Source organism: Microtus pennsylvanicus, unplaced genomic scaffold, assembly GCF_037038515.1.
Source record: "Microtus pennsylvanicus isolate mMicPen1 unplaced genomic scaffold, mMicPen1.hap1 Scaffold_51, whole genome shotgun sequence".
Lineage (NCBI taxonomy): Eukaryota > Metazoa > Chordata > Mammalia > Rodentia > Cricetidae > Microtus > Microtus pennsylvanicus.
In genome coordinates, this window is record NW_027460985.1 from 147,348 (window position 1) to 162,987 (window position 15,640).

The 15,640-nt window shown below is 41.4% G+C and overlaps 1 protein-coding gene across 12 annotated transcripts in view; it reads right to left on the bottom strand.

Annotated features, from left to right (window-relative positions):
• Positions 1-15,640, bottom strand: part of LOC142842305 (serine/threonine-protein kinase DCLK2-like) — a 220,459-nt gene that overhangs the window by 127,766 nt on the left and 77,053 nt on the right. For 7 of the 12 annotated variants that reach the window (XM_075959117.1, XM_075959118.1, XM_075959122.1 and 4 more), the window contains exon 1: positions 12,594-13,719. The exons of the other annotated variants lie outside the window; for them this stretch is intronic. In XM_075959117.1, coding sequence (XP_075815232.1) covers positions 12,594-12,891 — 298 coding nt within the window. In that variant the 5' untranslated portion in view covers positions 12,892-13,719. Of the gene's footprint in view, positions 1-12,593; positions 13,720-15,640 lie in introns of those variants that run through there. 12 annotated transcript variants of the gene reach the window in all.

The window sequence follows — 15,640 nt, forward strand, 5'->3', positions numbered from 1 at the left end:
AGCTGACTTAACTTTATCAATCAGGATTGTACATATCTGCATAGATCTGCTCATTGGAAACTGAATACTCAGTCGTTCAAGCTCCCCTCCCTAAATTGCACACCCACGGATTCTGTCTGTCTTCACTCACATGGAAGGAATTAATACATGCAGGGAAATTATAGAGAAAGTCACTCATCATGCCCCATCAGTCAGTCCTTCTTTAAAATGGAGACCCCTGCAGCTCACTGCCTTCAAGTTCAGACTGTGACCTGGCTATTATCTCTTCTCAGAGCAGTGTTCCTCCTCTTCTGGTCTGAATGGAGAAGCCAGGCTCCATAAACAAATCCTTTCTCTGTTCTGCAATGGACAGTCCACTATGTACTCAAACTGGCAATTTCAGAATGTTGTGGTGCTGCAGACATGCAATCCAAGGTTTAGAGTGTTTAGGCAAGAAGACAAGAAGGGCAATGCCTTGTGGGGCTACAGACAGGGTTCAAATAGACTTCAATCAACATAGGAGACCTTGACTCAAAATTTCTTTTCATAAAGACTAGAAATGCCAATGTTCTAGAATTAATATACCTTTATGGCACAACAGGACTTAATGGGGTTGTGACACTGGCATGGTCTCTTGAGCAGCATTAAAAGGATGGTTTTTTAATGGAGGAATGGGTGTTTCTGCTGTTTGTAACACAGGGCTGTCGCCTTTGTTTTGGGAATGCAGCTGGTTAATCCTAGGGAACAAACATTTATATCTTATACTAATCTCTAACATGTGCAGTTACCATACCATTAACCTTTGGAGGATTTGGGATGCAACTCTCCCTTATATAAATTCTACTTTGTGACGTAATATTTTCTAAGAATTTATACCATCAATCCTAGTCTTATCACAGTAACAGTGGAGTGCTACTCTATAAAGGAACTACTGTTTACAAGCTCCACAGAATTAACTACAGATGGATAGTAAACCTAAATGTTAAATGTTCAAAGTACAAAACTTCTGGAAGATACTAGAGGGACCAGGGCTCTCCGACCTTGGCAAATCTGTGTTACACGGGGCTGATTTCATAAAGGATATTTCAAAGCACAGTCCCGCTCCCTGTGCTCTGCACAGATGCAGTCAGGAGAGTGCCAGTCGGCCCAAGAGATACAAAGAACATGCAGGACCACTCAGATCATGCTGGAGCACACTGGCTGATGCAGGACCAGGCAAGAATATAAAGAAATCTGCATCTGATCACTAACTACCACATAGCCAGGGGAAGATGAACCACACTGGCTCTTGTAGCTCAGCACCAGAGAATTTATACATAAAAATCGTAAGATTATTCAGGAATTCCATGGGTACGATTCAGATAAAACTCTGACAATTACTGCCCTAAGCTTCACTGAGCTCAAGAGTATATTGCTGAGCTTCAAGACCTGACAGCCAGCCATCCAGAACTGTAAAATGTGTCATTGCACAATTTAGCCACATGGTGGCAGCACGCGTCTACTATACTGTCGCCCGGCAAGAGACTCAAAGAAGTAGGAGTCTGAGAAGACTAAAAGAAATAGTGACTAGGCAAAAATGCTACATTCAGGGAACAAACACTATAGAAGTCCATAGGACAATGAGAGGAACTGCATCCCAGGAAGCCTGTAGCCAGGTGATAAGGCTAAAAGAGAGACTGTTCACTCAGGCCTTATCACCACCTAAGACTCTCTCCACTGAAAGTCTAAGCTATGATGAAGAGAGCGTGGACCTTACAGCCCTCTCCTACTTATCACTTTTTCCTGTTTCTGGTCTGCCTGGTCCCACAGAAAACAAGAAATGCTTCTGTTTGGTTTTAATTTTCTGATCACCCAGATGTTTTAAATGAGCAAAGCATTCTGAACTCTTAAGTCATCAGCTTCAGTCAAACATTTCTTCTCAGGTAATCCACATTTTAACAAAAGAAGCTAGGAGCAGGCATCCTGGCTTTTGTTAAGGGCAGAGGCAGCTTTTCTGCATTGCTACATGATCAGCTCGGACCGGGCTAATGGCTTTTGTGCCATATCGAAATATGGGCCCACAATCCACCCTCTTATTAATTTTAATAAACCCTTTGCTTCTGCAACAAGACAGATATGTCGCGCCTGACTTGGGCAAAGTCCTCATTTACCCAAATTTTCCCGTCATTGGAGCAGGCATCTTTTATGCAAGCCCCTGTCTTAGGCATCTGGGGAGAAGCCTCACACCCGTCATTGACTGCCGACCTCTGTAAAGAGATTAGTGGAGAGAAATATACTTTCTAGGCCCTGTGTATCAGCCATTACTTGTTAGGATGCATCACAATGCTTCATGTATAATTATGCTCCCAAAGACTATATTCTCCTATCTTAAAGGAGAGTAGAATCACCTGAGTTGAAAATGTTTCCTCCGCTGGTACAGAACATCATTCAGAGTTTACTTTCTCAGCATGCGTATCAACTCAACATTCATAGTCAATCTCTCTTTCAGCCAAATCTCAACCGCAGCAACTCACAATCGTGATTTTTACACATCATCAGTCAATACCGTTCTTTAGTTTTCTAATACCGTAACTTCATGTTTAGCCGGTCAAAACCAGCTCTCCCAATTTTCATAATTTCATGTTTGGCAGGTCAAAACCAGCTTTCCCAATTATTGATAATTTCATAATTAGCCGGTAAATACCAGCTCTCCTAATTCGTAATTGCATGTTTAGCCGGTCAGTACCAGCTCTCCAATTATTCATAATTTCATAATTTTCTTTACCATAACTTTATATGAAATTAAAATGACTGGAAACATTCAAAAATTGCCCAAATATAATATGCTTAACCATTGGAGAAATGCAAATCAAAACAACTCTGAGACTCTTATCTCTGTAACATGACAAAGATTAAAAACTCACAACTTATGTTTAAAGGAAACTCCTCCACTGCTGTTTAATTCTCACAAAATTAGGCAACAAACCATTTTAAAACTCAGCTATCTCTTCTGGGCCTATATACAAAAGATGCTCAACCATACAACAAGGACATGTGCTTAACCATGTTCATAGCAGAATTACTTTATCATACACAGAATCTGAAAACAACTCAAATGAATCTCCTCTACATATATCATGAACGAGATACTCATAAATATTATAAATATTTGAGTAACTCTAATCACACAAATTGAAAAACTTGTATAACAAGAACTTTAAATCTCTGAAGGAAGATATTTAAGCCATCAGAAAATTGAAAGATTTCCTATTCTCTTGTAAAGATAGCACCAATCATAGCAAAATTGACAATGTTATTGAAAGCAATCTACGGATCTAATGCAAATGCCCATTAAACTTGTAACAAAATTCTTCACAGACTTTGAAAAAACAATCCTTAGCCTTGTGAGAAAAGACAAAAACTCAGGCTAGCCTGAACAATCTTAAAATCCTGTACAATCAAGGAACTTCTGAATGCATCACAATCTCTGACTTTAAACTTTACTAGAGGCACAGCACTGAAATCAATCCACCTTGGATACAAATTCACTTGCCTACAAACAGCAGACTATTAACAAAAAGGCAAAATTGTGAAATGAAAAAGCATTTTAACCTGCTTACCTCAGAGGCTACTTTAATTTAAATCTGGCTTTTTCTTTCAGTTGAAACTGCGCTGCACAGCAGGGAGTAGAACAGGCTCTTTGTCTGTTAGACTGCCTTCCTGAGCTCTAGGGGGCAGATTTTTTACTAGGTGCCGGGGCTCAAGTCACATCCCCATCTAGCAGTCAGGTAGGCCCTGAATTAGCATCTCTATAAGACACCTTCCAAATTACAAAAGAAAGGAAGCACCAAACCTCTGAACTCTTAAGTCATCAGCTTCAGTCATACATTTCTTCTCAGGTAATCCACATTTTAACAAAAGAAGCTAGGAGCAGGCATCCTGGCTTTTGTTCAGGGCAGAGACAGCTTGTCTGCAGAGCTACGTGATCAGCTCCGACCGGGCTAATGGCTTTTGTGCCATATCGAAATATGGGGCCACACTGAAAGAACCTGTAAACTTCCTACTACTGGGGCTCATTATTGCCACCCAGAGTCCATCAATAGCTAGGACCACCTAGCTGGGATTCAAGACAATAGCAGTTACCACAATTCCATATTGGTAGTTAGTGTTACCTCTTCAGAGGAAGGTGGGATAAGAACTGGAGGTAGAAATCAACTATACAATTTAGGGAAGAGGCGGCTGGAGAGATGGCTCAGTGGTTAGGAGCATTGTGTGCTCTTCCAAAGGACCCGAGTTCGAGTCCTGGCAACCACATGGTGGCTCACAGCCATCTGTCATGGGGTCTGGTGCCCTCTTCAGGGCACCAGAATATTGTATATAATAAATAAATAATAATAAATAATAAATATTTGTTTATATTTATATGTATATGTATATAAAATAATATAATAAATAATAAATAAATAATATTTATATTTATTGGTGTTTATATGTATATAAAAATAATATAATAAATAATAAATATTTATATGTATATAATAAATAATATAATAAATAAATAAATATTAAAAAAACCAATTTAGGGAAGAAAAAAAACAACTCTCGTGGCTCTTTATTGGCTCCCTATTTGCTCACAATCTACTACCCACTGGTGTTCTTGATTGTTAGGCTTGCCCAGAATCCCTCAATAGCTAGAATTGCCCAGCTAAGCCTCAAGCAGTTCCCCAACTAGATGAGCAGAAATCAAATGACTAAGCCAGCACAGCCCTTCCCAGCTCTACCATTCCACCCTAGGGGAACACAGGGTTCTAGTCTGGAATATTGGCATTTTAGTAGAAACTCTTCCAGTCTCTGAGAGCACTTCCTGTTCTTTTCCAAAATATGGTGTTACTTGTATGTGTTCCATTACAGAGTCACTGACCAGTGTAATAAACCGTTTCCCTTATAGCTCAGATATTCTGAAGCCAAACCTAGGTCACATGCAAACAGCAACCCTTGATAAAGCAAAATTCATCATTTTTCTAATTTCTGGAAAGCTTAGAGGCAAGAAAGTGGTGACATAAATGATGTAATTAAAGTCTAGAAGTGTTTTACCCTAAAAGCATCAACTGCAAGCAATTTCTAAGTCTGTTTTGCCTCTGTCCATGACAAGAACCCACTTGTTCCAAAATTCTATAAAATGATTTTTCATGTTAAACTCTGCTGTTTCTGGGAATGCTAAAAGCTAGAACTCTTCACATATGTGGGAAAAGTTATATTTGGACCTTTCAGTTCTGTACCAGAAAAAAGAGACATTTTTAAAGAACTTTGCCACTGTGGCTTATTTTAAAAAAAAAGGCTTTCTAACTTTAAACATGTTTAAAAGGCCTTCTTTCCCTATACATGTGTTTAAAAGTTCCAGGCTTTTTTAATAAAAAAACAAAAACAAAATCGAAGTTCACTGTGTGTTTAAACAAAATTATGAAACGGCCTGTATTCCTCTTTATAGATTATTTTTCTTAGTCATCTCATTTTAAAATATATGAGTTTTACATTAGGAATTTTCATTTATCGTTTTTCTTTTTTCTTTTTGCTGGGTTGGGACTTGGGGCCACTCCCATGCAAGTCAGGTGTTTATTACTGAGCTACTCCCAAATTCAAGATTGAACCTTTTTGTTTTGTTGGGGTTTTTTTGTCGTTGTTGTTTTGTCTGTTTGGATTTTTTGTTATTATTGTTTTTGAGGTGGAGTATCTCTGTGTAACCCTGGCTGTACTAGAACTCACTCTGTAGACCAGGCTAGCAGCAAACTCACAGAGATCTCCCTGCCTCTGCCTCATGAGTGAAGGTTGTAATTTTTTAAAGATAATGAAAAATATGGCTATTTGTTTTTTATCCCTGTACCAAAATACCTTCAGGAACCTAAAATGACTAAAGGTTTCAGAGAGCCATGATCAGATGGCTTTACAGTATGGGCCTCAGACAAGACAAAAAAGTAGTGGGTGAAGCACATAGCAGAGAAGGCTGCTTACTCAGCCAACAGACAGTAGTAACTGAGAGCTAAGAAGCCAGAGCAAGGCATCACTTCACAGAAATACCCCCACGAGGGGCTGGAGAGATGGCTCAGTGGTTAAGAGCATTGCCTGCTCTTCCAGAGGACCTGAGTTCGAGTCCTGGCAACCACATGGTGGCTCACAACCATCTGTCATGGGGTCTGGTGCCCTCTTCAGGGCACCAGAATATTGTATATAATAAATAAATAATAATAAATAATAAATATTTGTTTATATTTATATGTATATGTATATAAAATAATATAATAATAAATAAATAATATTTATATTTATTTGTGTTTATATGTATATAAAAATAATATAATAAATAATAAATATTTATATGTATATAATAAATAATAAATAAATAAATATTTAAAAAAAAGAAATACCCCCACAAAGCTCCATCTCCAAACAGCCAACCAAACTGTTGTCCCATCAACCAGCTACTCCAGTGATGAGGTTAGAGGCTCTGGCATGTTCCGGCCTCTCCAAACCCCATGTGTTAACAAGCAAGCAGATAGCCTTCGGGTGTGACAATGCTTAATTTAAACCCTTACACCATGCTTCTAAGTACTAAAAACTTACGATTAAATCATGATGTTTGGTACCTAACTTTAAATACCTACAAAAGCATTTATGATGTCTTTCTTTAAACATCTGTGAAGCTGCACTACGTAAACATGCACAAGAGAGACAGGCTGAAACCCAAGCCAGCAGATTATAAACCACAACTTCCCAAAGTTTGTGTCCATTAGACAACACAGATGTCCTTGTAGCCTGTCTGTCAAAAATAAAGGTCCAAAATAAAGTTCAGTATGATATCTACTAACAATGTTAATACGTAAAGAGTATTTACTTTTGAATAACGTTGTTACACTAAACCAGGACTTTAAATTCTCAGTACTATAAATATATAGCCCAAAGAACCATGTTATAGTTGCCTGTGAATCTTAGGATTCTGCCTTCCAATGATCAATCACCAAAATCCCCATTTCTAGATGTGACAACTAAAAGCTGAGTCCAGATATAGCTCTATGTCTCCTAGGACTTAAATAAAATCACTGCTGCTTTAGAAACCATGAGTTAACTTAAATGAAATTCTAAAAGTTGATCTAAGCGATTTTATGAAGACTTTAGATATATTAGTCAATATTACTAATAAATCCAAATCTTATAAATGGAGTCAATACCAATAGGGAATGTAAACATTCTAAAGAAGGAAAAAATTCAAAGCATAATAACAAGGACATGAATGCTGCTATCACATGATACTCATAATGTTTTCAATCTCGAAGCCTTCGGGTCCACGAAAGAAACCAACACCGCTAAAAGTCCACTATTTCAGGATGAAATCAGTGACGGCTTACGGCAAGTTGTCTAAAGGACAATTTCTGTCTTTGTGACACACACCCAGTTAATGTTAAACTAAAACAAACTCAGGTAGTAAGTGAACTAGGACAAAATATGCTTAAGACAGTCTAAAATTGTATAAAGACAGTTCACTAATATGTCTAAGTTTCTTTCTCATTTCTCTTCAAAGGAAATCTGTCATAAAAATACACACATTTTATCAAACACACTACACACTACACCAACACATACACACACGATACAAACACACTACACACACCATACTACACCAAACACATATACATACACACATCATACACACACTACACCACACACATACACACACCAAACACATCGCACACACTACACCACACACATACATTTCTACACAATACACATCACACTAAACCACATACATATACACATCACACACTCCACACTATACCACACTACATCACACGTACCACACACATACATATACACACCATCCACACCACACACACTACACCACACACACATACCTACACACATCACAATACACTACACACACATACACACACATGACACACACCATACTACACCACACATACCACACTAAACCACACACACCATACACACACACATCACAATACACCACACACACATACACACACATGCACACACACACTAAACCACACACACATATACACTACACACTACACCACACACACACACATCACACACACACACTACACCACACACACACCACACACACACATCACAATACACCACACACACCACACACACACATCACAATACACCACACACATACACATCACACACACACACTACACCACACACATACACACACCACACACACACACACACATCACAATACACCACACACACATACATACACACTACACACACCATACTACACCAAACACATATACATACACGCATCACACACTACACCACACACATATACATACACACATCACACACGCCACACTATACCACACTACATCACACGTACCACACACATACATATACACACCATCCACATCACACATACACTACACCACACACACACCTACACACATCACAATACACCACACACATACACATACACTACACCACACACATATACATACACATGACACACACCATACTACACCACACGTACCACGCTAAACCACACACACATACACACACCACACACACACACATCACAATACACCACACTAAACCACACACCATACACACACCACACACACACACATCACAATACACCACACACACATACATACACATGACACACACCATACTACACCACACATACCACACTAAACCACACACACATACACACACCACACACACACATCACAATACACCACACACACACACATACACATGACACACACCATACTACACCACACGTACCACGCTAAACCACACACACATACACACACATGCACACACACATCACAATACACCACACACACACACATACACATGACACACACCATACTACACCACACGTACCACACTAAACCACACACACCATACACACACCACACACACACACATCACAATACACCACACACACACACATACACATGACACACACCATACTACACCACACGTACCACACTAAACCACACACACCATACACACATCACAATACACCACACACACATACACACACCACACACACACACATACACACATCACAATACACCACACACATACACACCACACACACACACACACACAATACACCACACACACATACACATGACACACACCATACTACACCACACGTACCACACTAAACCACACACACATACACACACATGCACACACACACACACACAATACACCACACACACATACACATGACACACACCACACTACACCACACGTACCACACTAAACCACACACACATACACACACCACACACACACACATCATAATACACCACACACACATACATACACATGACACACACCATACTACACCACACATACCACACTAAACCACACACACATACACACACACATACACATGACACACACCACACTAAACCACACACACATACACACACATGCACACACACACTACACCACACACACATACACACACCACACACACACACATCACAATACACCACACACACATACATACACATGACACACACCATACTACACCACACATACCACACTAAACCACACACACCATACACACACATGCACACACTATAAAGAATCTTAAAGCAGTTAGACATGGGCATGGGCATAGTGGCACACACCTTTAATCTCAGCACTTGAGAGGCAGAGGCAGGCAGATCTCTTTGAGTTCAAGGCCAGCCTTGTCAACATAGAGAATTTCAGAACCGTCAGGGATACATAGAAATCGTGTCTCAAAAGTACAAAAGGAAACAAAAAAACATCCGCAGCAAGTAGTTCGTTTAACCAATCCAGAGAATAAAGAAATTTTATGGAAAAATAAAGTAAAAATGAACACTGCCTAACTAAGGTTTTCATTAATCTTAAACATAGCCCAATTTCTTGCTATTTTTAGAAGAATTATTTATGTGTGTGAGTGCTTCTATTTGCATGTGTGCCTGCACGAAAGAAGAGGGCATCAGTTCCCATTACAGATGGTTGTGAGCCACCATGTGGGTGCTGGGAATTTTTTTTTGGTTTTTGAGACACGGTTTCTCTGTGGCTTTGGAGCCTATCCTGGAACTAGCATTGTAGACCAGGCTGGTCTCGAACTCACAGAGATCCACCTGCCTCTGCCTCCCGAGTGCTGGGATTAAAGGGATGCACTACCACTACCAGGCTCCTATTCTTATTTCCAGGGGCACAAACATTCAGGTTTTGTAATCTCAGGGGATTATGAGGAACAACTTCTACTGATCCACACAGTAGTACAATGACTACAGTTAACAAAAATTTAGTGAAATGTTTCCAAGTCAATAGCAGAGAGGATTTTGAAAGTTCCTAACACAAACAAAAAAAAATTTGAGGTGATAGATATACCAGTTACCGTGACATGATCATTAACACTGTTTACATGCATTGAGATAGCTCACAATACCCCATGCTATAACTCCTATGTAGCAAATAAAATCAAATATAGCCAAGAGTGGTCATATATATCTCAAACCCAATATTTGGGAGGCAGAAGAAGGTGCATCTTAGTTCCAGGTCAGCCAGAACTACAACAATGAGACTCTGTCCAAATAAATAAACTGCAAGTATAAGGCTAGTGGAAGGGTTTCAAACTGAAAGACGGTTGACATCTGCAAACAAACTGGGGCACAATGAGTGTAGCATACCATTAACAGGCTCATCCAAGCAGTGGTTCCCCAGCCTCTGGGGTCCTTCAATTCTCCTCTCCTGCATCCTTAATCTTCCATGGATCTCACCGCACAGTTTAGCCCTAAGTTTAGGCAAGCAATCCCGACTGGGACTCAGATTCAGCACTCACACAAGTAACAAAAGTTCAGAAAACAAGTGTTCGTCCAAAAATGAAAGACAGACAGACAGGCCTTCCAAGAATGAGAAGACTTGAGGGAAATGGGTCATATCTGAAGGACAGATAAACAATAAGCAGGGCAGGCCTGAGATGTAACTCTGATGTCAAAGTGCCTGGGCACCTGGAAGAGGAGAAGGGAGTTAGGGGCTGGGGGAAGGAAGAGGAGGAAAAGGGGAAGAAGGGGAAAGAGGAGGAGGAGGAGGAAGACATAGCCTTATGAATCTCCACATGGTCTATTCAGAGTCAAAAAAAATAAAGTAGGCAAGGCATGGTGGTGTATGCCTTTAATCGCAGCACTTGGAGGTGGCGGTGGGTGTCAGGCATAATTTTGCTGGAAGATTCTGAAGACCATGACACAAGTATCTCTAGCAGCCAGGCTACTAAGTATTTAAGTGCACTATAAGATTCATGTGTAACTTCCCAGCTACTGACTTTGATCACTAAACTAAGGAGACACATATCCACTGAGCCACTTTTCAGGTTCTTTCACTCACACGGGCTTAATGAACATGCATAGAGCCAGCAATGCATTTTTAAGACTTTCTTCAGGTGAGGCAAAATACTGTTAAGAGATGAAGATGATGAGCAAGGAAATGGGGGAGGAGACTCGCTGACTGAGAAACAATTTTATCATTATTTCAAAATTAATCTTAAATTTGTAAAAGATATTCTAAGGAAGAAAGAGCTCAATGAACTAAATTGCTCTAAATGTATATTCTGATATGCATATGAAAGTAATGTGGTCCTCTCAATGTTTTCTTCATTTTACTGGCACACCTACAGGTTTCTTACTCTCTTCTTTTAGTCTTTAAAACCAAATCTCACTTCTAAGACAAAGTGTGAGGTAGTCCCTTCTACTGCTAAATTATATAGAAGACAATTTCAATTATGTTGTCCTGTAGACAGAGCAAGGGTACCATTTGCTAAAAGTAATGGAGAAACTCAGGCACTAATTTCTAATAGGCCTCTGCTGTCACTTCCCTTGACCCTAGTTATCCTCTTCAGGGAGAAGGCAGGTGAGATTCATCTTGATTCACCCTGCTGTCGACCAAATGTGGAAAATTCTTTAAGCACAGCTACTTTTCCATTTTGTCTACACACTGAAATCATCTGAGGAACTTTCAAAACTTTAAACGCTCAAGTCACACCCCAACCATGCACATCATAATATCTAAGGGGTGGGTGGGGCCAGTCACCTATACTTTCCAAAGTGTCCAATATGGTCCAAGATGAAGCCAAGATTGATACCTGCTATGCTGGATCGCCCCTCTTGATTTCGAGTGATTTTTGCCATAAGTGAAATCAGAAAAGCCAACCTGGAGCAAGTCAGAACCACAGCCATGCACAGAAGGTACAGTGGGATCCCAAACAGGGGGATGGTACAGGTGCTGCGCTGAGCTCCACTAAGGGTTACCCCGCGCCTCACTGGAGGACCATGCTTTCAAACAGCTTGCCCTTCCAGCAAAAATAAGTCGGCTAATTTTAAAGGTACCATTGTCTGTATTTGTCCCTACTCATTAGAATTTTCTCCAAAAAAAAAGGCAAATCTCTTGAGAAGGACAGAGAATGTGTGCACCCGGGCCCAACACAACCTACAGAGGAGCTCTAATCCCCCTGGCTGCCTAGAAAGCACCTGCCCCGCTCTAGGCAGGGAAGTACCCAGCCCACAGTCACTGCACCTTCCAAGCATTGCCTGCACCTGCCAAGCCTTGCCCACCCCTCCTACCTTCCAGCAGCTCATCCAAGCTGGTGACCTTCCGACTGCAGTCTATGGTGTAGATTGTGCGGACACCCTGAGGCAGGTTCACATTGTCAGAAAACGAGAGGGTCAGCTCTGTGAGAAGCGAATCAAAGGAACTGAAGCTATCATTGGAGATGGCAAAGAACAGGCCATTGAAGTAGCGGTCCCCATTCCGGTAGAAGCGTGCCTTCTTGGCCTTCTTCTCAAAGCTTAAGGCCTGCAAAGTCCGCGTGCGGTAGAAGCTGCAGTGTGCACTGTGCTCCAGGCTGGGGGATGAGCCCATTGCCCTTGGGGCCAGAGATGCTGCTGCCCCCTGAGGAGCTGGGAGCCCCTCTCCGTGACCCTGGCAGCGTCCTTTTGTCCCGTTCTTCAAAATGCTACAGCTCAATGCTCCTGGTGCTGGCCATCAAGGTTGCTCAGAGAAAGCTCTCCACAAATAAATAAATTAATGAAGGAACGTCCCCACAGCCCCAGCCGCAGTGCGCCATGATCTGGGCGCTCTGGCCTTAAAGCATTGGGACACCTGGCCCGAGCACGCGGGCTGTGCTTGCAGGTGGGCCCGCTCAGACAGCTAAAAGCTGTCTCGGCTTGCAGCTGCCCAGCTCATTGTTCCGCGCACCCTCTCCGTCACCGCCGCCAGCTTGGGAGCCCCACGTCCCCTAAGCGCCTCCTTGGCCGGGCCCTGCCTCACACATAGCGCGTGGGCAGTGGGCCAGAAACCACTAAGTTGAAAGACCCAAGGCTTGCCCCGGTTCGCGTCCAGTCCGCACTCGCTATCCGGCGCGCTAAACGGAGGAAGTGGAGGGGATGGGGTGGAGCGCGAGCTTGGGCGAGGCGCATCGTGGCTGTGACGTGCGGCCTGGGGTCCCGGGTTCACGTCGCCACCTCGCCCGCTGCCAGGACCGGTCCATGGCCAATGAGCGGCAAAGCTGACCGGGATCCTCACGCTGCGCTGGGCCCCTGAGGGAAGAGCGCAGCCTCCTCCCAGGGGCGCACGCTTATGGGCATTCGAGCTCGCGGCCGCCTGGCAGAGCCTGGATCCCGGAGGACTCCTTCTACCACTCTTGGGATACCACAAACCGCAAGGAGAGGGAGGTGGTGAGGAAGAGGGCGGCGCGGCTTGAGGAGCAGCTGGACCTTTCATGGGGGCCCCGCCCTCCAGGCAGCGGGAGCTGCGTGCTCCTGGGCGTGGACTCATGCTCAGCAGCTGTGGGGGAGGGGGGGGCTAGCATAACCAGGAACATTGCCAGAGCTCTTTTTATGACTACGCTGTAAGATTGATGCGAAAACAAAAAGACTCAAAAGAGGAAGGGAAGAAAAAACTAATCTCAATTATGAACATGAATGCAAAAATACTCTATCCCATCCTAGCTTGCCACCAAGGAATCCTATCCATCTGGAGTGTGTTGATGTCCATCACCACAGTCTACTCCAGGGTGGAGTAGATATAAGAGACTGCAGAGCTAAGAAAACTAAGAGAAGACAGACCAAGAAAAAACCACAAGCACAGAGGTAGCCGCAGCCAAGACCATACCAAGCAGGCAAGACTCTCCTAACAGGATTGGTACAAATGTGCATGCATTTATGTAGGAATACCTCCAACAATTTGAAAGACAGCATGATAGTATGAGAAGCCAGGGAATTTACAACAGGAGAATTTGAACACCCTAATCCAGAGGTGGGACAAGAAATAGATTTTAAACATAAAATTATAAAAAATTATAAAATTTATAAAATTATAAAAAAATACAGATCATACCACAGAAACCTGTACTCCACAAAATTGTGAAACATAAATGAAATGAACAATTTTCTGGCTAGTCACCATTTACCTAAAATAAAATGAGGCTTGGATGAGCAATTTAAATAGGCATATACTCTTAAAGGAAATCGAAGCTCTCATCAAAAGCAAACCAAATATCCCAGGGCCAAATGGTTTTAATGAAGAATTCCATCAGAACTTCCTGTACTCCTCCAAATGTTGCACAAAATATAACCAGAAGGAACATTGCCAGAACTCGTTTTATGAGTATGAAGTAAGATTGATGCGAAACCACACAAAGAATCAACGGAGGAAAAGAATTAAAAACTAATCTCAGTCATGAGCATGAACGACAAAATACTCAATCAAACGATGGCAAACCAGATCCAGGAATCTATTTTAAAAACCTACATAATAAATTCAGCCTCATCCCAGAGATGCAGGGATGGCACAACAGTCATCAATGCAGTAACACAATCCATGATATAAATAAACTTAAAAAAAAATACATGAGGCTCTCAGCATAGCCCATTAATCATGCATGGGATATTGGCACTGAAAATTAAGAAACAGCATAACCTGTATGTACAGATTATACACATTACAATTTCAAACATCAGCCATCTTTTGGAAAATTGTTGAGCATATTTGGAAAAATACTTCTATACAAATGGGTCAATTGGGGCCCATGGGGTTAACTTTGTAACAATTGTTCTGAAATATCACAACTTGTGATTTGCTTAGTGTTACCAGGATGAATCAAGCCAATAATAAAAAGATAACAGGAAGCCATTTTCTGGCATTGATTGCCTTCCACACAGCCCATAATGCAATACAGATAGCTGCCTTAAAAAAAACTTAAAACAGCAGTATCTGGTTCTACTTGTAAAATTACCTTATTCTGTAATACTAATGTTACTGCCTATGTGCTACTTACTTACATATGTATTTTAACCTGGAAGAGTCAATTTCACTACTGGAATTAGTAGTAAAGATTTTCTATGATATTCATGTATTAATCCCTCTGTTAAGTTTAATCCTCATCACTTATGACACTACAGCAACATACACATATTTGGCTGCCTGTAAACCTAGGTCATTCTTGGGCTCTAAGTACTCTAGATCATCATGTTGTAGAATTCCTAAATAAGATATTGAAAAGAACAAATTGCATGTTAGATTTAGTAATAGCTGTAATTCCTAGCCTTATCGCTGTTGCTGCTAATGATTCTGTGACTGGTATTGCTTTACATACATCCCTGCAAACAAA